The 26,108-nt window shown below is 36.9% G+C and overlaps 1 protein-coding gene across 2 annotated transcripts in view; it reads left to right on the top strand.

Annotated features, from left to right (window-relative positions):
- UBE3D (ubiquitin protein ligase E3D) overlaps positions 1 to 26,108 on the top strand; it is a 133,901-nt gene that overhangs the window by 37,540 nt on the left and 70,253 nt on the right. For both annotated transcript variants that reach the window (XM_084890635.1, XM_084890634.1), the window contains exons 6-8: positions 3,640 to 3,709; positions 5,355 to 5,463; positions 7,094 to 7,257. In XM_084890635.1, the coding sequence (XP_084746761.1) occupies positions 3,640 to 3,709; positions 5,355 to 5,463; positions 7,094 to 7,257 (343 nt within the window). The remainder of the gene's footprint in view (positions 1 to 3,639; positions 3,710 to 5,354; positions 5,464 to 7,093; positions 7,258 to 26,108) is intronic.

Genomic DNA, 26,108 nt, shown 5'->3' with positions numbered 1-26,108 from the left:
AGGGAAAAAATTATAGAAAAAAATGGCTGAAATATTGGCAAATTTGTTGAAAAATATTAACTTTCAGATCCAAGCACTGTAATGAATCTCAAATAGAATAAACGAAAAAGAACACTTCACCCAGGCACATTATAATCAAACTGATAACACCTAAAAGTGAAAAGCTCTGCCAGTGTGGCTCAGTGTTTGAGCGTCAACCTATGAACCAGGAGGTCACAATTCAGTTCCAGGTCAGGGCACATGCCTGGGTTGCGGGCTCGATCCCCAGTGTGGGCATGCAGGAGGCAGCCAATTGATCATTCTTTTTCATCACTGATATTTCTATCTTTTCCTCTCCTTTCTCTGAAATAAAAAATATATATACATACATTAAGAAAAAACTCAAGACGCAAAGAGAATATTCAAAGTAGCAAGAGCAAAACAAAATACCACATATAGGAATTTTAGGATATAATTGAGGCTGACTTATAGTAATAATGACAGCCAGAAGACACTAAAATGAGATATTCAAAATGCTAGAGAGGGGGAACACCTGTCAACTAATAATTCTATACCCAGCAAAACTATCCTTCAAAAATGAAGGCAAAATTAGAACATTTTTATATAAATAGATGGAAATAATGTTTTACTAGCATATGTTCTCTACAAAATATTCTCAGCAAAGTTATTCAGGCTAAAGTGAAAGATACCAGCAGTAATTGAAATCCAGAGGAAGGAATGAGGAGCAAGGTAAATGGAAATTTTGTAGAAGTTACCACAAAAGCAAACTCAAAAGAGTTTAGCACAAAATTGAAGCCACCTTTTCCCTGCAATTTGCCAGTTCTCTAAAATTAGAACTTTTATTTTGGTTGCTTTGGGAAGTAGAGACAGAAATCAAAAACTATGCAAGATGGAAACCTACTAAGTGCCTATACAAAAATATGAGATGCTAAAGAGTCATATCTTAACAGTCATATCTTAACAGCAGTCATATCTTAAAAGCAGACCAGCTCTGTAGAATTACAGACAAGTATCAATCCTTTGGGACTTTAGGACATTTCAGGTCTTGAACTTGGTTATTCTGTGTTGTGCAGACATAACAGTGTGCCTGGCAAAATCAAATGTAAATCACTTATGTAGGAAGGTATTCTCAGAAAATCCATCAAGTGCAGTGTTCACTATATAACCAAACATAAATAAGCAAAGAAGTAAATCATTATTCTGTCAGGAAGGACAAAATAGCAAACAATAGAAACAGAATTCTGTTATTGGAATTTTCAGATGTAAACTAAAACAACCATGCTGACTATATTTAACAATATAAAAGGCAAACTTGATTATCTCAAAAGGCAAAGGAAACTAACATTTGAAAAAGATTCACAGTAGAATTAAAAATATATATATATTATAATTCAGTCCTATCTGGTGTGGCTCAGTTGGTTGAGCATCGTCCAGTGCACCAAAAGGTCACCAGTGCCATTCCCAGTCAGGGCACATGTCCAGGTTGTGGATTTAGTCACTGCTCAGGGTGTATATAGGAGGTAACCAATTGATGTTTCTCTTTCACATTAGCATTTCTCTTTCTCTCTCCCCTTTTCCCTTCCTCTTTCTAAAATCAGTAAGCAAATTTAAAAGTAATAATGTATTATAATTGAAATGTAAAATTCAGTGAGTAGTATAATGGCAGAGTAGGTACAATTTGGAGAAAGAATTAATGAACAGAAGATACATAAGCAAAAAAAAAATCTGTAGTCTGACAAAGAGACAAGAAGGTATATTGGAGTAAGGGGCATAAATCATACTCTGAGAAGACTTAACGCACGTTTAACCAAATTTCTAGAAAAGAGAAGTAGAATGGAAAATAGGCAATATGTGAAGAGATAATTGCAGATAATTTTACAAAACATATGGAGGACATAAATCTGCAGATTCAAAAAGTCCAGTGAATTCTAATGATACGAGGCCCAAGAAAGATAAATAAAAACAAAGTCATACCTAGACACAGCGACACTACAGGAAAATGAAAGCAAAGAGGAAGTCTTAAAAACAACCAAAGAGAAATGACAGATCACTTCAAAGGAACAGTAGTAATGGACGTTTGAAGAGATTGGAATGATAGTGACAGTGTGACCATAGGTCAAAACACTTAACCTAAAATTTCATGTCAAGTGAAAATGTCCTGATATGAAAGAATCAGGACAAAGATAAATATATTTTATGACAAATAAAAACTGAGCTATTTCACCTCTAGTGATTTGGTTTCTTATTCAAAGAAGTTTTACCTATAGAAGAAAGTGATCCCAGATAGATGGTCTAAATTCAAGAAGAATGGGCAAAAAGTGATAAATATGTGGGCGACACTAAGTTAATATTAACTGTATAAAACAACATTAATAATAACCTGTGGGATTAAAATTATAGAGTTAAATTATTTTAACTGCAGCTGGGATAAAAGGGATCACTTCATAAAATTAGAAGGTTCAGTTCTTTATTTAGTAAAATGACTTCAAAATAGTAAAGTGAAAATGAACTTCAAAGAAAAATAAATGCATCATTAGGGTTTGATATATAATAATCTGTTAAGCAGAATTGACTTTTTTTAAGCCTTTTTCTATATTGGGCAATTGAAAACATTTTCAGAAAATATATTAGGAACAAATTTCATCTTATAATAGCAAAAATTATTTGGTACATTATTTTTAATGACTAAATAGAATTTCTGTCCCTAAATGTATAATTGTTTATTTAATCCCATCCATCCTTAATTTTTAGACGTTTAAATTTTCAATATTTTTTCTATTTTTATGAGCATCATTATAGATAATTTTTTGGAAATACCTATGAGTATTCCTTTGAGATAAATTCTTATGATATCAAAATATATACACATTTTTAAGGCTTTTGTTAAATAGCTTTTCAGAAATATGTAATTTTCAATTTTGACAACAATTTGTGAATGTGTACCGACTTCTCGAAATGTTCATTAGTGCTGCACCTTATCATTAAAGTTATTTTATTTATTTGATGCAAAAATAATTTCATTTTAATTTGTATTTCCTTCATTGGCAGTGAGAGTACATCTTTTTCATGGATTTTTAAATAATAGAAAATGGTTGTGTTTATATTTATTTCTATGAAATATTTAGTTTATTGTTTACATTTTTCTGTAAACTAAGTAAGCAGATAACCAGAATTGATGGGAATTGTACTTTTATAGACTCAGTGAAATTTTGGGTAAATTCTAATGTAAGATTCACAGCATCTGTGCAAGGGCTTCAGGTACTGTGACTAAAAAGCCTTTTTCAGTGACTTCTAGGTTTGTAGCTGCTCTGTAGAAATGCAAAAAACAAGTGACTAATTTCCAGATAATAGGCCACCGCTGTGTGACTAATTTTATAATCTTCTACATGTATGAGCAGTCTTGGCACATGCTCTTCTGAAGTGACACCAAGCTGTCTGAAGCGTCAGGGCTGTCTCCTTGTAATCATCAAGGCTTTATCTTCATAAACTCAGTCACTTTTAAAAAAACTTTTACTGAATCTTAATTTTATCAATATATCAACCATTTTAGTTTGAATGTCATAATTTGGGACCAACCTGCCCACAATAAAAATATTAATATATTGGGGAGATTTTTTATTTTCTATTTTTTCTTTCTAGAAACCATTAAGTTTTATATGACAGAGGTGATTATGCAGCCATCTGAGAGAAATTTTCCCATCATACCAAGGTATAATAGCAAATTATATTTATTCTGTAATTTCAAATGTAGAAAAAGATAGGTACAATGGATTACTTGGGAATTCATTTTTATTTTTACTTCTCTTCATTTGGAAAGGTTAGTTGAATGAAACCACACTCGTAAAAGACTTCAGGATTTATTTATGGTTTCTTACGTGATGTTATAGACAAACGTGCTCATATAAATCTAATTCAGATTTGTTGTTCTTTCTTTGTGCCAAATACCCAAGGTTTTATAACCTAATCATCAATAGGTTTTTGAATAATTATTTTTGGTTGTAATTTAATGTACTTAAAATTTGAGATATGATTCAGTTTCCTAATTTTTTTTTTTTAAATGGTACTTAGCCACTAAATCCATTAGCATCTCTTTTGTTTGAATTGTCTTAGTTTGCAAACAAAAGTTAACTATAGTATATATGTCTTTTAGTTCATTATTGATGTCTGATGATTTTGACAATCTAAATATAACCCTAAACTTTATTCTCCTATAAATGCTTTCCTTATGTACTTAAGATCTGGTACTTTGGGGGATCCAAAAGGAAATATTGTAGACTAGAGGCCTGGTGCACGAAGTCTGTGCACAGGGGTTGGGAGTGTCTCGACCCGGACTGTGCCCTATTCAATCTGGGACCCCTCAGGGGATGTCATCTTAAACTGGCAGTTGGACATCCCTCTCACAGTCCAGGACCACTGGCTCCTAACCACTCGCCTGCGCCAGCCTGATCACTCCTAACTGCCTCTGCCTTGGCCCTGCCACCATGACTTTGACCAGAAGGATGTCTGGTCTAATTAGCATATTACCTTTTTATTAGTATAGAATAGATCCATGGTCAGCAAACTGTGGCTCTTTGGCCCCTTGAGTATGGCTCTTCCACAAAATACCATGGCCTGGGCGAGTCTATTTTGAAGAAGTGGCATTAGAAGAAGTTTAAGTTAAAAAAATTTGGCTCTCAAAAGAAATTTCAATCATTGTACTGTTGATATTTGGCTCTGTTGACTAACAAGTTTGCCGACCACAGGTATAGATAATGCTGCCTAATGTTTGAGAGGAAATGTCTTGCCTTTTTAAACTTAGTTATTCACTGTTTAATGTACAGCACAAGGGGAACATTGACTTATCTGACATACTTTGTTTTTGTTTTGTTAATTCTCACCTGAGGATTTCCCATTGCTTTGAAGGGAAGACAGAGAAAGAGAGTGAAACATCGATGTGAGAGAGACACATCCACTGGCTGCCTCCCAAATGTACCCCAACTGGAGGTAGGGGTGAATCCATAACAGAAATACGCATCCTTGACCGAGAATCAAACTGATGACCATTCAGTGTGCAGGCTGACACTCTAACCGCTGAGCACACTGGCCAGGGCTGACATACTATTTTTCATTCACTTAGGTTTGGGGTGGGAAATGTATTAAGGATAGGAGATTAGGATATAAGAAGACTAGAGCAAATACATTAAAATATATTAAAATCCACATTAGCACAGGTTGTGAGGGAAGGGATGGCATGTAGAAGAATCTGGCATGCACATGTCTCTGTCATTTAGGTACCCGTGGGTATTTATGGCTCATCTTGCCATTTAGAGTTATTATGAGAGGCGCATTGTGAAAATTGGTTTCTGTTCAAACAGGGCTCAGTTTGTACAGAGCACTTTCGCCCAGTGCCTAGTGGAACTCTCCTCTGCTAGAAGCACGTTTAGATTCAGTGTTCAAGGTCATGACGGCAAACCGTACATCTTGGTAAGAAATTATTTTACTCAGCTTTTTGTCGCCCTAGTAAAACAGGGTCTCAGAATTTCTTTAGTTTTTGTCATTCTTTTTTCTTAATTCTCAGGTCTAGAAAACAGTTCATTTAAAAAAAAAAAGAATTTTTAATGTCTTAATTTTACTATCAGTTTAATTCACAAATAAAACTTCCTTAACTTCATAACAAATGAACAAATGCTTCTATGTGCTAGATCCTAGGGTTATAGAGAAAAATACAAGCTGATTCCTGCTCTGTAGAAGCTCATACCACAAAATAAAGTTTTCACTAAGTTTTTAATGGCTTTTCTTGGTCAGTATAACATAATTCTATTTTTTTTATACTCTTATGAATTTTTTGTTTGTTTCGTGGTAAGAAAACTTAACATGAGATCTACCCGCTTCACAGATTATTTTTTTTTAAAGTATGTTTTTAATTGATTTCAGAGAGAGAAAGAGAGAAGGAAAAAAAACATGGATAAGAGAGAAACATCTATCAGCTGCCTCCTGCACGTCCCCTATTGGGGATTGAGCCCACAGCCAGGGCATGTGCCCTGACTGGTACCGGTAATTCAGTTAGCCACTCCTGGTGCATGGGTTGGTGCTCAAACAACTGAGCTACACCAGCTTGGACACTTCACAGATTTTTAAGTGCTCAATACAGTATTGTTAACTATAAGCACAGTATTTACAGCAGGTCCTGGTTTCTCCAGCCCCTGGCAACTACCATTCTACTCTCTGCTTCTATGAGTTTGACTATTTTAGATTCCTCATATAAATGGAATCATGCATTTTTTGTCCTTCTGCATCTGAATTGTTTCACTTAGCATAATGTCCTCAAGGTTCACCATCCATGTGGTCTCATATTACAAGATTTCCTTCCATTATATATATCTTTATTCATTCATAGATGGACATTCGGATTGTTTCTACCTCTTGGTTTTGGTAAATAAAGCTGCAATAAAGCTAGGGTTTCCTGTCTCTCAAGGTGTGGGACAAACTCTAGGTATGATGTCCCTGTGGGATCAGGCTGAGCCAGACTCCAGCTGAGTTCACATCTTTGCCTGGCTCCTTCCATCGCCTTATCCTGTTCACCTTACTCCCTGTCTCCTGAGAGTATTCCCTGATTGAATCACATGCATCCGAATCCCACTCTTCCACCAGCAGTGTTTGGGAATATCCATCCAAAGCCCTCTTCTGAACTGGGAGTATCAATCTTCTGGTATTTGCCAATCGGATAAGTGAAAAAGGCGGGCATACAAATTTTGCATGTTCTTTATTGCTAGTTATATTAACATTTATCATTTATTTCTTCTGTTAATGCTGTTAATATTCTGTGCCTGCATTTCCACTGGGCTGGGTTTTTAGGAGTGCTTTACCTGTATTCAATACTTCTTTCTAGCTAGTTGTCTTTTTCTTCTTTTTTTCAAACTTTATCATGTTGATTACTCTACCAAGGTTATACTTTGAAAGGCTTACCTTTTCTAAAAATTATATAGATGGTTCTCTTATATTTTTTCTGATATTTTTATAGGTTTGTTTTGTGTTTGTTTTTTTGAGTGGTGATAAGAGATAGGGGTGGCGTGGTGATGTCCTTATAATTGGACTTTTCTCTCCTTATCTTTAGCTATGGCTTTTAAACTCAGACAGTGTGGTGATTGAATCTTTGGCAAGTTCCAGAAGTGTCAAAAAGTTTCCCTTGTTGGAAGACATATTGAAGGCAGATTCCAGTTCTGCTCGGAATGCTGTCAAAGTCCTTTACCAGCCATGCATCAAAAGTAGGAATGAAAAGTAAGTTGTGCTCTTGTTTTCTCATTTCACATTATGTTTTAGTTTCTGTTGCCATGCTGTTGCTAAGAAATTAATGAGTTAAATGGTACTGTACCACTTCCTAACTTGAAGTTTCTTGGAGTCATACTCCTAAATGTTAGCCTTTCAAAGTAGATTGAATTATTATAGATGATTCATGCTAATGTGCAGAAAGCTTGCTTTTACTGAAAACAATTGGTCTTTTTCTTATAATCTCAGCTGTCTCAGCCTATGGCTGCAGTACTAAATCAAACTCAACAACTATGAATATTTACTAGTACTGATAAGCAGTTTCCAGGCATTTGGGATACAATAGCAAATAAAACACAGTCCCTGCCTCCTTGGATTGTCATTCTAAGAGGGCGAAGGCAGATCATAAACAAAGCAGACAAAAATATCAAAGATTAATGTGGCCCTTACTATGAATCCAATTCTCATCTAAGGGCTTATAGCTCATTTAAGTCTAATAGCACTCTGTGGGTAGATACTATTATCACCCCATCCTCCTATATAATAAAAGGCTAATATGCAAATTGACTGAACGGTGGAACAACGTGCACTGACCATCAGGGGACAGATGCTCAACACAGGAGCTGCCCCTGGTGGGCAATACCCTCCCACAGAGGGAGCACTGCTCAGTCAGAAGCCGGGCTCATGGCTGGCGAGTGCAGCAGTGGTGGCAGAAGCCTTTCCTGCCTTAGTGGCAGCGCTAAGGATGTCCAACTGACGGCTCCCGGACTGCAAGAGGGAGCAGGCTGGGCTGAGGGACCTCTCCCCCCACAACCCCTGCCAAGTGCGTGAATTTTGTGCACTGGGCCTCTAGGTTAGAGATGAGGATGCTAAGACACAGGTGTAAATATAACACCTAGTGAGTATAAAGCTAGGTGAGGTAGTTGGGGAGTAGTTAAAGGGTGTGGGAAGGTTTTCATTTTATATTGAAAAGGCAAGGACGGTTCCACGGATTAAGATGATATTTAACCTGTTAACCGGGGAGTTCCCTTTTTAATGACACAACCTGTAACGGGCGCGTACTCTTTCACTAGGACGTCAGTGCATCACGCCCGGAGGACGTAATTTCATATTATTTTTTTTAATTTATACTTAATGAAAACAAATGAAATATATATATATATATATTTTCGTTTATTTATATATATAAAGCACAAAGGAAAATACAAAATTACAAAAAAAAAAAAACTAGAAAAGAATACTGACCAAAAAAATGGACACGTCGAATTAAAAAATTATAAATTTTACAAACGATAATAAAGATTACAAAAAATAGCCAAACCGGTTTGGCTCAGTGGAGAGAGCGTCAGCCTTCGGACCTAAAGGTCCCTGGATGATTCCAGTCAAGGGCATGTACCTTGGTTGCCGGCACATCCCCAGTGGGGGTTGTGCAAGAGGCAGCTGATGGATGTTTCTCTCTCATCTTATCGGTATTTCTAACTCTCTATCCCTCTCCTTTCCTTCCTCTCTGTAAAAAATCAATAAAACATTTAAAAAAAAAAAGATTACAAAAAATATATACCGTCCCTCTCGGGGCGCAACATATATTTCAAGGAAGTATTCATACGTCCTACCCGTTCCCGATATTGTTTACGTTTGATGTATTTATAGGTCCCGCTCGGTTAACAGGTTAATTGGAAAATGTGAAGGAAGTTAGGGAGTGAGGCTATTGGAGGAAGAGCATTCCCACCAGAGGAAACAGAAAGTCTTATTTGAACAGATTGGAAGTTATACTTGTCCTGTACTCTAAAATGGGTTCCATCAAATTTGTACCAGGAACAAAAAGGTCCCAGTCTTTTTCTGGGAAGTAAATAAGAAAATTTTAAAAATCATTGCTTGACTTTGAATTATGCAAGCAGTATAATTCATAAAATATTCATACAGTAGAGACAAATATGAAGTAAAATATGGAAGTTCTCCATCATTTTTCTTTCCAGAAGTAAAAAGTATGTTATGTATTAGTCCTTTCCCTTTTTTTTTTTATTATCTTGTATTTTAGCATAAGTTTAATGGTACATGTATATTTTTTACACCTAAAAAAACACTGTGTCTTGGTGATCTGTCTATGCTTGTCATTTTATGAAATGGATGTACTGTAAATATTTAACCATTTTCTGGTCGATAGATATTTGGGTTATTACTTTTTTTGCTGCTGTAGTTAGTACTGTCCTGTGTGTGTTGTATATTTGTTTTGTGATTATTTGTACTATTTTTGTAATAAGGATTTTTAGAAATATAATAGCTGAGTCAAAGGATATGACATTTAAAATTTTGATAGATAATATCAAATTGTTTTGCAAAAAGATATTATGGATTTATATTCCACCTGAAGTTTCTATAAAGGCCCATTTTCCTGCACCCTCAACTCAAACTGCCATTTAGATTTTTGTGCTTCTGATGCCAATCTAAATGAAATAGGTTCACTTGACTATCCTTGTGTTTTATTAATGCATGATCAGAAAATAAGGCTTATGTGTGTTTGATGCTTTGGGGATTTTGTAGAGTGTGTGTGTGTGTGTGTGTGTGTGTGTGTGTGTGTGTATTCTAATACATAGTAAACTTAAGTTGTTCATTGATTATATTCTTTATTCACTAGTGTGGATGTCTGTCTGTCTGTGCCTTTATGTATTTAGATTTATTTAGTAAGTTTATCAAAACCTTTTTAAATCATCTTTTTCATTTATTTGAAATGTGGATTTTTCAGAGGGGTGTGTTAAATCTCACTGTGCATATGGAAAAGTCATTTTCTTCTGGTTTTGATATCAGTTTTTGCATGATAGGGGTGGGCAGAAGTAGATTTGCAGCTGTACTTTGAAGCTCTGGATATTAAGAAAAGGAAGTGGGAGCAGATTCAGTTATGGTGGTGAACCTTGTGTTCATTATTATGAAGAATCTTTGCACTGCCTTTCCTGAGGAGTGTTGCAAGGATCATTACACCTGTCCCATTATTTCATTCATTCCTAACAAATCTCTGTGACATCAGAAATATAAAGACTATTATAGTTTGTGTTCTGTTGTATTTGATTAGTGGACTCTCTATTTTTTTATCTCCAAATATCTTGGGATTGAGTTGATGTCCAGTAAATGAGTTTGATTACTTTAGTTTGCCTGTTTTATATACTTTTGTTGTGCTTTTCCTCTAGCTACTGTGTGACTTGGTCCCCCCTCCCCCCAAGGTAGGAGGGAAATTTTGCCAAGTTGTGTCAGCATCCTGTGAGTTATTTACTTTTGTTTTCTGAGGACGATAGTTTCTTTCTTTTTGGGCATGACTGAGGAAGCCGTAGACTCCCTGGCATATTTTTGGTGCATGGGTTGGTGCATTAACTATTTTAGTCCAGTTGGCTAGAATTTTTTCTAGTGGAAGTGTGGATTGCCAGATGGCAGCCTAAAATAGGAGAATAGCAAATGTAACAAGGGTTTTACTTCCTTGAGCACACACACAAAAGTGGCAGTAATATTTTTAGAGTGTTCTTTCTTTCTAGCAATAGACACACATATCTCTTAACATTTTGAAATCTATTTTTTAATCTCTCCTCCCCTCACCCACAATTATCCTTCAACTCACATTCTTTAGTTGGCATGTCAGATTTAGATACTAAATACTAACTTTTTAGCTTTGGACTTGAAGTTAACTTTTGCAGTTTAATCTGCCAATTCATCAGTTTGCCTGTGTCCTCATTCTCTAGACTAGGGGTAATTTTCCCCTAAGGAGACATTGGCAATGCCTTTAGACAGTTTGGGTTGTTAGAACTTGCGGGGAGAGGGCTACTGGCATCTAGTAGGTAGAGGCAGGGAAGCTCTTAAACATCATACAATGCATTGGAGACCCCCTACAACAAAGAATTATCCAGCCCCCAATGCTAATGACGCCAAGGTAGAGAAACCCTAATCTAGATTATCTCCTAAAATTCAGTTGTGTCTATCTTATCCCCATGGGTGGCATAGCCCAAATTTTTTTTGAAATTGTATTTAGGCCAGTAACTAAGAAACATTTAACTGTGGCATGAGCCAAAATCTCTATAATCTTACATGTTAACTTCGTTAGAAAATATTATATAATATGAATGTTTATTGTTACATTTTTCTCTTTTTCTGTTAGGGAAACATGAAGAATAGATTTATTTTTATTAAATGATGAAGAATTCTATAGGTATCTAGTCCTTATATTTTTAAGAGAAAAGAATGAGGGGAATGTAATCATGAAGTGTAAATAAGTGTTGTTATTGTTTTAAGCTAAATTGAATTCTCTTCATTGTACAAGTTACACAAGTCCTAGTAGTGCTGTTTGTTCTTCCCACCTTTTTTAAGAGAGAACCAATTTAAGAATTCAGAGAATTTGAACTTAGAAGACCTATTCTATGTTCTTCTGTTAATAGAATTTTCTTGCAAAATATATTGAGGTAGGAAATGTTAAAGATATGTTATATTCACCCCTACTTATAATAGAATTTAGAGATTATATTTTATAAACTAACTAGGTTTCTCTCTGTTGGCTACATAGAGGTAATTATTGCTTCTAAAATAGAAATGTTATTTTTCCCCTACGATGGTCTAATGAAATAAAAACAAATATAAACCACATCCATATGCATTTCATATGTATAAAATAGTATTAGTGGTTGTTTTTATTTGTGAAGTTGTATTTTCTTATTCTTTTATTCCTTTATTTCAGCAGGAAAATTGAAATTCTATGTATTCATTGTGATAAAAACCACATACATTAATTTACCATCTTAACCATTTTTTTAAGTCTGTAGTTCGATAATGTCAGTATATTCACATTGTTGTAAAATATATCTCCAGAACTTTTCATCTTGCAAATTTGAAACTCTACACTCATTAAACACAACTTTTCTCTTCCCACTTTCCCCAATCCCTCTTATTTTTTGTTTTTATAAATTTGTGTTAGTCTGCTAGGGCTGCCATAACAAAATACCACAGGCTGGGTGGCTTACACATTAACAGAGATTTATTTTCTCAGAGATCTAGAAGCTGGAAGTCCAAGATCAGGGTGTGTCAGGATTGGTCTCTACTAAGGCATCTCTTCCTGACAAATATCTTCTTGCTGTGCCCTCACATGATCTCTCTTTGCTCATAGAGAGAAAGAGAGTGATCTCTTGTGTCTCTCTTCTGATAAGAAGATAAGCAGTCTTATCAAAATTCATTCTTAGGACCACATGTAACTTAAGTACTTTTTTAAGGATCCTATCTTCAAATACAGTCACATTGGGTTAGAGTACTACCTCTACTTATATTTAACATGAATTTTGGAGGGACATAATGCAATTTATAGCATTGACTATTTTAAAATATGTTTTTATTAGTTTTTAGGGAGAGGAAGAGAGAGAGAGAAACATTGATGAGAGAAAACATCATTCAGCTGCCTCCTGCACCCCCCTACTGGGGATGGAGTCCAAAACCTGGGCGTGTGCTCTGACCAAGAATTGCTCTGATGCTCAACCAACTGAGCCACACCGGCTAGGCTAATATTGACTGTTTTAGATATTTCATATAAATGCAATCACATAGTATTTGTCTTTTATGACTGGTTTATTTTGCTTAGCATATGTCCTTAAGGTTCATTCATGTTGTAGCATGTAATTGCTTTATTTTTTGAAGATGAAACTATATATAGATATAGATATATATGCCATTTTTTGTTTATTCATTCACTCCTCAATGGACATTTGGGTTGCTTCAACCTTTTGTGTCTTATGAATAGTGCTGTCGTGAACTTGGGGTGTACAAATATATTTTTAAAACCTTGCTTTCAGTGCTTTTGATATATACCCAGAAATGAGATTGCTGGGTTGTAATGGTAGTTTGAGGCATTTAATTATTTGAGGCATTATCATACTGTTTTCTATGGTAATTATATCATTTTATAATCCTACAAACAGTGCACAAGGATTCTAATTTTTTTTTCATATTCTCAACAGCACTTGTTATTTTCTGTGTTTTTTATAGTAGCTATTTTATTAAGTGTCAGGTGGTATTTCATTGCGATTTTAATTTGCATTTCTCTGAAAATTAGTAGTATTGAGCATCTTTTCATATATTTGTTGACCATTTGTATATCTTCTTTGGAGATATCTATTCAAGTTCTTGCCCATTTTTAAATTGGGTTATTTGACTTTTTGTTGTTAAATTGTAGGAGTTCTTTATATATTCTGATATTTATCCTTTACTAAACATACTAGAGGCCTGGTGCATGAAATTTATGCACTGGGAGGGGGTGTCCCTCAGCCCAGCCTGCACCTTCTCCAATCTGGGACCCCTTGGGGGATGTCCAAGTGCCGCTTTAGGGATTGGGGGGTCGGGTCTAAACCAGCAGTCCGACATCCCTCTCACAATCTGGGATCACTAGCTCCTAATCACTCTCCTGCCTAGCTGCCTGATTGCCCCTAACCACTCTGTCTGCCAGCCTGATAGCCCCTCACTGCTCCCCTGCGAGCTTGATCACTCTCAGTTGCCCTCCCCTGCAGGCCTGGTCCCTTCCCAACTGCCCTCCCCTGTTGGCCATTCTGGTAATGTGAAAGCGGCCATCTTGTGATGGCTATCTTATGACAACGTTGGGGCAGTCATCTTGTGACACGAGGGCATGAGGGTCAATTTGCATATTACCACTTTATTATATAGGATGAGTGCAATTTTTTTTTCATTCCATAGGCTGCCTTTGCACCGTTTATTGTCTTTTGGCACACACAAATTTTTAAGTTTTATGTAGTTACAGTTGTCTATTTTTACTTTTGTTGCCTGTGTTTTTGGTGTCATATCCCAGAAATAATTGCCACTCTGCTTAACTTTGATGCTCTGTATGTGATGGGGCAGAGACTATCATTGCCTGAAATACTTCAGAAATAAAATTAGGTGGTTTTGAGACTTAGTGCAATCTGTTCTTTTGATTGGTTAAATACATAAACAAAATGTTAATTTATGCTAATTTTACCCAATACTTGTTTTTTTGATAACTGCATAATCTGCTAAAACACTTGTTAATTTATTTGGATACTAGAGTCCTGGTGCACGAATTCATGAACCAGTGAGGTCCCTCCTGGCCTGCAGGATCAGGCCAAAACCAGCTCTCCCACATCCCTCGAGGGGTCCTGGATTGCAAGAGGGTGCAGGTCAGGCCGAGGGACCCCACTGGTGCATGACCAGGGCTGGTGAGAGATGTGGGAGAGCTCTGGGGTATGTCTGGCCTATTTAGGTCAGTCCTGATTGGCCAGATCCCAGCAGCAAGTTAACCTACCGGTTGTAGTGTATTCCCCCTGGTGGTCAGTGCATATCATAGCAACTGGTCAACCTGTTGACTGTCTGCCCCCTGGTGATCAGTGCATGTCATAACAAGCCATTGAGCAACCTTAGCATATCATTAGCATATTGTGTTTTAATTGGTTGAACAGTTGACCAGTCAACCAGACACTTAGCATGTCAAACTTTTATTATCTGGGATGTGCAAACATGTTGCTAGAATGAATGAATGAATGAATGAATGGGTGTCACCAACCTCTAAAGAATGCTTTCAATGCTTTTGATGATTTTTAAAATCATCTCCTTTAAGTGTCTCCTACCTCCTCACATAGGAATCACAGGAAGGCATTGCCAGTGCACTCTAATTAGGGACATTGTCTTTGCAGAGCACAATAAACTTAAATTTCAGTATGAATGTCCAAATGTTACATAAATAAGGAACTGAGGATCAATAAGAAAAGTAAGTAGAGTTAGTTTGTTAGTTGGTGATAGAGACAGAATTAGAGCTAGGTTGTTGTGATTCCAAATTCAGTGTTTCTTTTATTGTATCATATAGTGCCTCCCAATAAAATTTTAGGATATCTGAAAATGTCTCTATAAATGTATATTTTTCCTCAAGAGCAATATCTCTAGCATCTAGAATGTCAGCATTTTGATTAGTCTCGAAAATATACTGCTTAGATATACTCTATTCAGTGAATATTTATGCATCTTAATACAGCAGCAGAAACTTCTAATTCATAGTGTGTTCATATCCAATCTGATCAGGTTTTTTTTTATTTTTTTATATATCAGAATTTAAGGATACAAATACGACTTTTTTCCAGAAGTCCATTGTTTTAGCTTTTTAGAATAGGAACCCACTGAAAGGAAATTAATCTAAAAATACAGGAAAGTAATCAGGTACCTCTGGGAAAAATATAAATAATGCTTCCTTGGAAAGCACTTTTCACACATTTGTCTGCTAGTACCACATTATCACCAAGACACATTCATCTAGAGACCAATCATCTAGAGACCAATTCTCATTATTAAGCAAATTGAGTACACACTGCTTTGGTTAATAATTGGTAAAAAAAAAAAAAAAAAAAAAAAAAAAAAAATCCTCTAAGTGGACTGTGTTAGTGCAGTAGCCTAAATTCAGTGTGTTTTATTTGGAATTTTTATACCATCCATTAATTAATTTGTAACCATTAAAGAAGATACAGGAAGTAAGTCCATAACATATAATAAAAGTGAGCATTTTTCTGTAGACAAAGCAGATGTTCTGTGATTACTTATTGGGAGTTGGGGGTAGGGATCTGGTTTCATTCTGAGGAAAGAATGTGAGACAAGTATAGTCATGACCAGTGAGGGCAAGAAGGGGAGAAGCCGGAGTTTGGATGAAAGAAGGAAGGGGGATCTGTATATGAAGTTGTTTTTTCAATTTTCTGTGTTTACAAGTCAGACCTGAATTAGTTGTCTTAGCCTTTCACATCCTCTTTTTCATTAACTCCTACTATATTTGGTATTCTATGTGATTCCAAAGCAGGAGAATAAAGATTTCTTTATTCTAAAGAACTTAGAGTAAAGACAACATGGTAAATACACAAATATGTATTCTTTGAACAGAGCAAAAATTACATACATGCTAAGGAACAGATTTACATGGAAAACAGTATGCTTTAACTGAATTGAAGGAAAAAACAAACAAACGTAAGACATGCCCTTTTCCATCCACACCCCAGTAAAAGCTGAAAAGGGCTGGGCAAGGAAATTGTGCATGTTTTCAGATAGTGGGTTCCAGGGAGCTCCATCCAATAGGCTTCTGCTGATGGAGTGGTTGGAGCGGAAAGGGGCGGGGGACAGTCTTCTACCAATGGAGATGCTGCATTCATCTGTGTAGCATATTAGGTTCTCCTCAAAAGCTTTTGGTTGGAGAATGGGTTCCAAAGCTGATTTTTAAGAACCACCATTCTCCCTGCAAAGCATTTCACAAGGCTGTGCTAGAATTCACGGGGTCATAGCAAAGTTACTACTTACCAAAGTCAAAAGTCTGACCACATTGCCATAGTACTAAATGTTTGAATGGCTTTCCTTTCATGGAGCTGAAATCTGCCTCCCAGAAACTCTCATTCAGAGCTACCAAAACTAAGCTGCCAATCCTTGAACAGGAGAGCTCTTCAAATAGTATTCAAATAATCTGACACTCCTAGGTTTTCTCTTTTCAAAGCTAAAGATCCTCAAATGGATCCCTTTCCTTGTACAGTCTCTTTTTATACTTGGTTCCTTTTCCTCTTACCATCTTGATTACCCATAAGATGTTGCGCCAACAACCTGTCAGCTTTGCCTAGATAGGGCGAATTGGAGAGAGGCTAAAATTAGGGATTCCTCCTACAAGGCTGTTTACCGTATTTTCCGGTGTATAAGACAACCGGGCGTATAAGACGACCCCCCCTAATTTTACAGTTAAAACATAGGTTTATGCCTATATTCGCTGTATAAGACTACCCCCCACTTCCGAGGCAACACCAGTTCTTTTTTTAATAGACCGCCTCACTGACTCTGGCCAATCTGAGCAGGCTTTTTTTTTCGTTTCAAAGGTCGTCTTATACGCCGGAAAATACGGGTAAGATAATTTTGATGATGTAATGGGAAGAAGGTGTTTTCAGTGGTACTACACAAGAGAGAATGGATTTCAAGAATCCATTGAATTTGCACATTAAACAAAAGTTTTCAACCTGAGGTATCGAAGGTATTCCTTTATTCTTTTCAATAAACACTTGTTAAATTCGCAATACTGTGCTAGGTGCTGGGAACACAATGATGAGCAAAAGAGATCGAATGCCTTGCATTATAGGCCTTATTAGAGTCTGGTGGAAAGGGTAAAAAATGTAAAATTGCAAAGTGGTCAGTGCTAGGTGCTATGAGAGCAAATCATAGGGAGAGGCCAGCCGGGTCAGGATAGGATTCTAGGAAGAACTGATGCTTAACTGATGTCTGAGGGATGAGAATGAATTATCTGTGTGAAGAGCCCCTTGGCAGGAGAGAAAGCAATACAAAGGGACCTGAGGTGGGAGAGAAAACAGAGAGTAAAAGGGATGGAAAGAACACCAAGGTAATCCATTGGAGAGAGTGAGAAACAGGAATAGGTTAGGGAGGAGCCAGGCCAACTCAGGATCCTAAAGGACATTTTAAAAAGTTCTGTCTTTGTGTTTATCTTAAGAACAATAAGGACCTACTACATGTTTTATTTAGAGAGAAGGATGAGATAGTTTAACTTATGCTTCAGAGAGATTACTCAGACAGCCATTTAGAAAACAGATGGATATAGTAGATCAGATAGGAAGCTATTGCAGAAGCCCAAGAGAAATTATTATAGTGGGTGATGGTAGCTGAGATATATTTGAGAGGTACTTAGCAACATTGCACAGTTTGGTAATGGTTGTATTTTTGGAATGGACCACTATTTATTTACTGGAATAAATAGTATTTAGGAAGATCGAGTTTTGAGAGATCACGAGTTTCACTTTTATACATGTTGAGTTTGAGGTACTTCTGAGTCATTCTAGAGTAACAAATGGAAAGTTAATATATAGACTTGGAATTCAGATGAGAGATTTGGACTGGATTTGTGAATTTGTGAGTCATCTGGTCATATTGGTTGTAATTAAAGCCAAGGACAGGTGAGATGTACTATGGTAGTTAAGTTTTTTGAATAAAAGGTCTCTGAGCTGAAATAAGTTTTATATAGACACTGTAAACTCCCATTCCCACTCTTCCTTTCCTTGAGGGTGATATTTTTGGTTTTAGTGCATCTATGTACTCATCTCTTTTGTAAGCTTGATATGAGCCCCCTTGTCTTTAAAACCTTTACAGATAATTATTGTGGTTTTAGTAATCTAATAACAACTATTACTGAACTTTGATTATGCATCAGATATGTTAAATTTTTAAAAATATATATATCACTTAATGCTCATAATGGGGAGGTGAATGTTCATGACATCTCTGTGGGACAATGCTCTGGTTATCATTCTTGACAGAAACTAATGTCACCTGATGAGGCACTGCTGAGATGTCACAGACTTAGGATTCAAAAACATGTCTGCCTTGGAAACCCTTGGTTATGTCTGCCACATGTGTTTCTTGTGTCAGTATTTGCAGAGTATCACCTAAAACAACTGCCTGTGAAGCAAAAATAATGGTGAAAAAACATGGAAGTGATTTATTTACTAAGTACTACTGTTGGACTCTTCAGATTCATACCATTTAGCCTTCCTACAAGCTCCCAAGTAGGAATAACTAAACCACCCTTTTATTCACCTAATGAAGGCTGAACTTGACAACTGCTTCTAAACCTAACTTCAGTATCTACTCTTTGTTCCCTCCTGCTGATTGCAAACCCCAGTCTTAATTGACTGCCCTCAAGCCCATCTTAGTTTATTTCCATGTCAACCATATACCCATGAATAGCTTCAAGCCATCTTAACCCTTTTGGGGCTGACCTCTTCCCCTCTCTTTTCCACATTTAACTTACATGCTGGGATCCTTTCCAAATACTTCCTTTTTTTTTAGTATTCACATTGCATTCTCATTTGGGGATCCTACTTGATTTACTTTCCTAGGCTTCTTTGGACCTAATTCTACTTGTACACTCACTCCATCCTTTTCCCAGAAGGTAACTGACTTAGTCATTGTAAAACCTCCAGGTCCACTTAGGCTCACCAATCACTTTTGACCTCTTTGATAAAAACCATTTGGTCTATGTTTAAAAACAACTGCAACAAAAATAGAACTTTAGGTTAGGAGATTGTTTAGAAATGCCTTGTTCTTAGCAGAAATTCTTACATAAATAGTTCTTAAGATGCTAATAGATAGATTTAAATTAAGGTTTACATATAACTCAGCAAAGTGTTCCAGAAAAAAAGACAGAGCCTAGAACCGTGGTTGGCAAACTGCGGCTCGCGAGCCACATGCTGCTCTTTGGCCCCTTGAGTGTGGCTCTTCCACAAAATACCACAGCCTGGGCGAGTCTATTTTGAAGAAGTGGCCTTAGAAGAAGTTTAAGTTTAAAAAATTTGGCTCTCAAAAGAAATTTCAATCGTTGTACTGTTGATATTTGGCTCTGTTGACTAATGAGTTTGCCGACCACTGGCCTAGAGCAAAAAGTAAGCATGCAGTCTTTTCATTGAGATGCTTGGTCTTGGGACTTCGTGATGCGGTTGTAGAAATGTATGTCTTAAATTTAATAGTCTTTCCTGGCATGGGACTTCAGCACACTGAATTAAGATAATCACAGGAATAAGTCCCCTACCTGTAGCTAGGGGTGATTATTAGGGTATTTAATATTGAGATGACCTGAAACATTTGAGGGCACTTAGGAGTTGTAGAAGGATATTTGACATGCTATACTGGGAAGAGTATGGGATTGGAGTCAGACATGCAATCTAGTCCCAGATTTTCCACTGACATTGACTGACTACATTGCCAAGCTAAGGGACAGACTCCTCTCTGGCCCTTAATTTCCTCACGTTTGGGGTGCTTAACATTCTGTAATTCTGCAATTTTGGAACACTTATAAGCATTTTAAAGAGGTGATCTTAAGCTCTTTATTGTGTTTCGTTTGTCTTATAAACTGAATGCTTAGTTTTCTTTTCCTAGGAGTATTTAATAAATGCATTGCTTAGCCTCAAATTCAGTTCCACAGACATTCACTAAGGCTTCCTGTGTGTAAAGTCTGCTTAGAGATATATTATAGAAGATAAAAATATAAGTAAAACATAATTTTTATTTCTAGAGTCTCAATGTTTAATTATGAAAACTGATAAATTGCATAAAAATTCTAAAAGGTAAATGCTGTGTCGTATGATAGATAATTCTACATGATATGTCCTATGATAGACAATCAAGGGGCTTTTGATTAATTCCAATTAAGGAAAATTTCATAGGGTAGCATTTGGTCTGAGAATTATGTAAATACTAGAGGCCCAGTACATGAAATTCATGCATGGGGGGTGTCCTTCAGCTCAGCCTGTACACTCTCCAATCTGGGATCCCAGAGGTATGTCTGACTGCCCTCCCGAAATCCAGGACTGCTGGCTCCCAACTGCTCACCTGCCTGATTGCCTCTAACCGTTTCTGCCTGCCAGCCTGATTACCCCCTAACCACGTTCCTGCCAGCCTGATTGACGCCTAACTGCTCCACAGCCAGCCTAATTGCCCCTAACAGTCCTCCACTGCTAGCCTGGACCCCCCCCCCCCCAATTTCCCTCCCCTGCTGGTCTGGTCACCCCTAATTGCCCTCTCCTGCCAGCCTGGTCACCCCTAACTGCCCACCCCTGCTGGCCCAGTCAGCCCTAACTGCCCTCCCTTGTCAGCCTGGTTGCCCCTAACTGCCCTTCCCTGAAGGCCTGGTCGCCCCCAAATGCCCTCTTCTGCCAGCCTGGTCACCTCTAACTGCCTTCCTCTGTAGGCTTGTTTGCCCCCAACTGCCCTCCCTTACAGGCCTGGTCCTCCCCAACTGCCCTACCCTGCAGGCCTGATCTCCCCAGTTGCCCTTCCCTGAAGGTCCAGTCCCCTCCAAATGCCGTCCCCTGCAGGTCTGGTCACCTCCCAACTGCCCTCCCCTGCAGACTGGGCCCTCTTCAACTGCTCTCCCTTGACTGCCATCTTGTGGTGGCCAACTTGTGTCTACATGTGGGCAGCCATCTTGTGTTATGGAGTGATGGTCAATTTGCATATTACCTCTTTATTATATAAGATAATGGGAGCAGGAGGCTGAAGAGGAGTCAGCCTGAGCAAAAGTTAGAAATTGCAGGATGTATTTCCTAAAATATATTTCAAAAGTTATTAATAGGGTTTTCTTTTTTATGGAAATTAATGCAAATTAAATTGTTACTGTGCAATTTAGTTTTTTACTATTGTTACCATTTTTATATTAAACAAATTTAGGAAGCATTGGGCTCAAGGAAACTGTGTATAGGTATTTTACTGCTATACTGCTCAGCATCTTAATATTCTAAAGGTCACACTGAATTGCTAAGAAGAACATGTAGTGCTTAGCACTTTATGATAACAGAACCTCTTTTCATGGGAACACTAGGTCCATAGATATAACTTTGAGAAATTGCATCAGAAAATCATATATATCAGTGAGTGAAGTGAATAGAGCAAGAGACATCTTCTGATATTTATTGAACCAAAGTTGGAAAATAATAGTTTAAAAAAGAAAGTGATTGGAATATGTAGTATATATACACACAGAAGCCATTTTCTATGTTAGCCGGTAGGTGTCAGTGTATGCCAAGTATAGCTTGGTTACATCCATCTAGGAATAGGTTAAAGGAGGGTCATCAAATGTTGATAATTGTTGAGAGTGCAGTACATTGAAGGAAGGGAATTCATAAGAGAATTTATATTTATTTACAATTGTAAGATTAATATCTTTTAAACCACTTAATAAATTGTGTTTTGCTAACACACACACACGCACACACACAATAACCCTGCCCATTTGCATATAAAAAATACCCAAAAGGCAAGGTTAGTTCTTAGTAAAGTCCTCAGAGACAGGCGAACTACAGATCTATTTTTTTACCTTGGAGACATGACCTATAAATGTTGGAGGACTTACTTGACATTTTGGAATATTTATATTCCATCTGAGCATGTTTGCTCTGAAATCTATTGGAACAAAAGAAAATTTATTTTTTTAAAAATTTAGCTTACAACTGCTTTTAAATGAAGATTTTAATTTTTTATTGATGCACTTGAGTCTTTTGCAGTGGACACTAATTAATGCTAATGTGACATGACATGCACCTCTAACTCTCTCTAAGACCATACTGATTAAGCCTAACAGCTCTCCTTCCTGAAGCTGTGTGCTTGGTGGGTTTATAGGTAATCAGAGATTTGGTGAAAACCTTGAGGAAAAATTCCAAAAGTTGGGGATTCAGGAAATGCTAAGGGGAAGAAAGTTTTTTTCAACCAGTTTGTAAGGTTAATCTTAATTGATTGCTATGTTTTCATTCTTTTTAGTTTTTTATTTTTATTTTCAAAATTATAAATATTTCTTATCCACACAATTTTTCTTTTTATTGTCTTACAGAACATATTCCTTCATCAAAATTTTTGGGGGAAATGTACTTGTAAGCTATGGGAGCATAGCTCAGGAATCATCATCCATTCTTCATTTGATAGTTTAATTCATGTGTACAAGTTAAATAACTAAATATTCTATTTAGGTCCTTCTAAAAATGGCCTGCTACCAAATTCACAGGATTATTATGAAAAACTGCCTGATCCCTGCCTAACTCCTTGTATTAATGAGTCAGTGCAGGTATTTATTAAATATGGTGCTATGAACAATTAGGTATTCCAGGAAGATTAAATAAGTGTTATCCCCCCTTCTTGGTATCCTTGGGTTTTTGAAGATATATAATCATTTTAAAGGATGTCAACAAATTCTTTATTCCTCCCTTTAAAACGTAGAGTTTAATTCCTCTCTTGCGTGGTGTGATCTGGACTTAATAAGTAGAACAAAGTGGATGTGACAGGGTGTGAATTTTGGGAGCAGGCCAAAAAGGCACTGTGGATTCCTCCTGCTCTGGGAGGAGGGGGGGATTTAGCTGTCAGAATGACAGTGGGGCCCCAGTCTCAATGTCTGTAGGTATTGAGATGACTGTAAGCCCTACTCTCATCTTGACTGCAATCTCAGGAGAAACTAAACCAGAGCCAATCGAGATAAATTGTTTCCAGAGTTCTGTCCCAAAGAACAGAAATGTTTGTTACTTTAAGCTGCCAGGTTTGGGGGTACTTGTTTTCTGCAGTAGATAACTCAAGAGATAAGAGATACAAACCTGGAGTCCTTAGACATATTGTCCTCACTCCTAGCAAATTTCAGGCTGTATCTGAACCCATGAAATTGTGTTAAAAATTATGTCATATGTATGTGTTTTTTTTCTTGGCAAGAACTTAAATCTTTCATCAGTTTCTAAAAGGAGCCCCTAATCTCTGTAAGACTACAAATCTGTGTTTTATTCAGAGGGAATAGAGCCGTGGGGCTCAAAAGTAGATAGAAAGATTTCATTGTGGAGGATATCTTATGTATAAGCAATTAATGTGTCCTTCCTGATGAAGACTGGGATTGAATCAGGGCTTAAAACGTGAAAATAACTTACATAGCCATATGGGACAGTTTTCTTTCAAAATGTACTTGATTTGTAAATAAAATTTTCCTAGAAACATAGTTATGCCCATTTGTATACATGTTATCATCTATGAATGCTTTTGCCATACAACAGCAGTGTTGAGTAGTTGTGACAGGTGTCCCACATGTCTCAAATATTTACTATCTGGCCCTTTATTTATTAAGAGGTTTTCTTACCTTACTTTTTTATACTGAGAGGAGATTAGCATTCTTTTGGCATAAAAGCATAGCTGAAATACATCTTTCTAAATGATAAGTGAATGTACTGCAAGTCATGTAGCAGACTGTCCTACAGATAAGTAATACGTTAACATTTACTCCCTAAGCCCTGTAGGAATAATTGCTCTCCTGGTCTAAGGAAGAAGCTGCTACCTGGACAGCCTCCTGGAGTAGTGAGATTGATAGAACAGAGGACAGAGGTTAATGATGCTGGATCAGAGGTGAACACCCCAGGGACCATGTACTACTGGTGACAGTGGCTCCTCAGCCATAAGGGCATAGTAGGAGAGGCCTGCTGTAATTTATTACTATAAAGGATCTCTTGCTTTCTCTGTATTTGCCTCGAAGACTTGACATTTTTTCTTTTACCTAAAATGATCTATAAATGATGCATATGTCATTTTGAAATTAGGTGCTTGAGGGCTGGATTCTAGTCTATTTTCTTGCTAATTCCATTTTGTAGAGTGTTGTAAACTCTCTTGTCGCTAACAGTTACTGATGAATCTTCCAGGTATGGTGACAGTCACTTTAGTATTGGGTTTAGTTCTAGGACTTCAGGTATGATTTTATTTACTGCATTTAATCTCCTGACAACACCTGGTTTTGCTTTATGTTTATCCTTTAATTAATATCTAAGATGTTTCTCAAGCTTTAATAATATCTAGTTTAGAAAAAGTCTAGAAAGGAAATGGCATGTAGTTGATCAGTCAGTGTTTCTCTGATTTCTGCTGACTGTAACTACCCAGGTGTTCTACCACAGGCCTGATATCTGATATGCATTCATACAAACCTTATGTGAACACTGGTGAATGTCCTCAGCAGGGAAAGGCAATTACCTATGTGTGCATTTCTGTTCAAAGCTCAGAACGCTCAGGCCCCTGTTGCATCTGCACACTCCAGCTCCACCTCCAATTACTGCATCAACTGACATCAGTAACAATAAGGCTTGTGATTGGAGGAAGCCTGTTTGGCAAGGTCTGGGCAGCTAGACACCCACGCAGCTCCCTCCTCAGCTGACTTCCGTGTGTAAGATGCCCCTCGATTTCAGTCTAATGATTTTATGAAAAAACTAGAGGCCTGATGCACAAAATTCATGCAAGAGTAGGCCTTCCTTCCCCACCCTGAGGCACTGGCTTCCCTCTGGCCGCTGGCAGGCACCTGGAACCTGGGCTTCCTCGCAGCCCCGGCTTCCCCCTGAAGGTTGTCTGGAAGGACATCTGGTCTAATTACCATATCACGCTTTTATTATTATAGTCTGCTTCTTTGTATGTTCTGCCTGTTTGTTTATCAATTCATCCTTCTAAGAAATAATCATCAAATGAAATCCTGGTTGTAATGTGGTGTTCTTGCAATACCAATTGAAAACAAACTCTCCACTCTTCAACTATATCTAGAATATAAATAAACTACTACTTTATTACCCTTGAAAAATGAGAATAAAGTAATTATTTTTAAATACTCTATAATTCCTTAGAAAATTATTAATAACCTTATCAAGATATCAAAGGAAAAATACTTGGATTATAAATGGACATGTTCTAAAAGTTTAATACAAGTTCTTAGAACTAGAAGACTGTTTTTCATAGACTTCTGTTAAAAGTTTCAATAGGTTTTCATGCCAATCCACAAAAATCTATTAATTCATAGCATAATGTTTGTGATCTACAAACCTGACAGAAAACTAAGGGTTCGTGTAGGCAAAAAGCAAATATTTTTTTCTAGAAAAATACTTTCTTAATTGAATTTACAACTCCAAAAAAAAAAAAAAAAGTGACTGTCCTTCATCTTTATAAAATTTAGTCTCATCATACTCCTGGATCATTCCGTTGTCACATGCTACACATTCGGAAAGCAAAGAACATTAACATTCATATCACCTGTGACTTAGACTTCTCTCATTTATAAATTAAATACTTAAAAGAGCAGAGTTTATCTACATATGAATGATCTCAGTAATTAAAACCTGCCTTTCATGGTTTTTTACATATTATCTCATTTGCTATTCGTTGAAGCTAAAAGGGAAAATATTACCCCCATTTTATAGCTGTAAGACCGAGGTTCAAAAGGGTAATGAAAAAGCCTTTGGGAGTCAAAGGAACTAAATTGTAGTCCTGGTTCTTCTGTGAGACCATGTCATTTAACCTTTTGAACTTCAGTTTGT

This window comes from Pipistrellus hanaki (assembly GCF_964339955.1).
Source record: "Pipistrellus hanaki genome assembly, chromosome: 7".
Taxonomy (NCBI): domain Eukaryota; kingdom Metazoa; phylum Chordata; class Mammalia; order Chiroptera; family Vespertilionidae; genus Pipistrellus; species Pipistrellus hanaki.
This window is presented reverse-complemented; position numbering and strand designations above follow the sequence as displayed.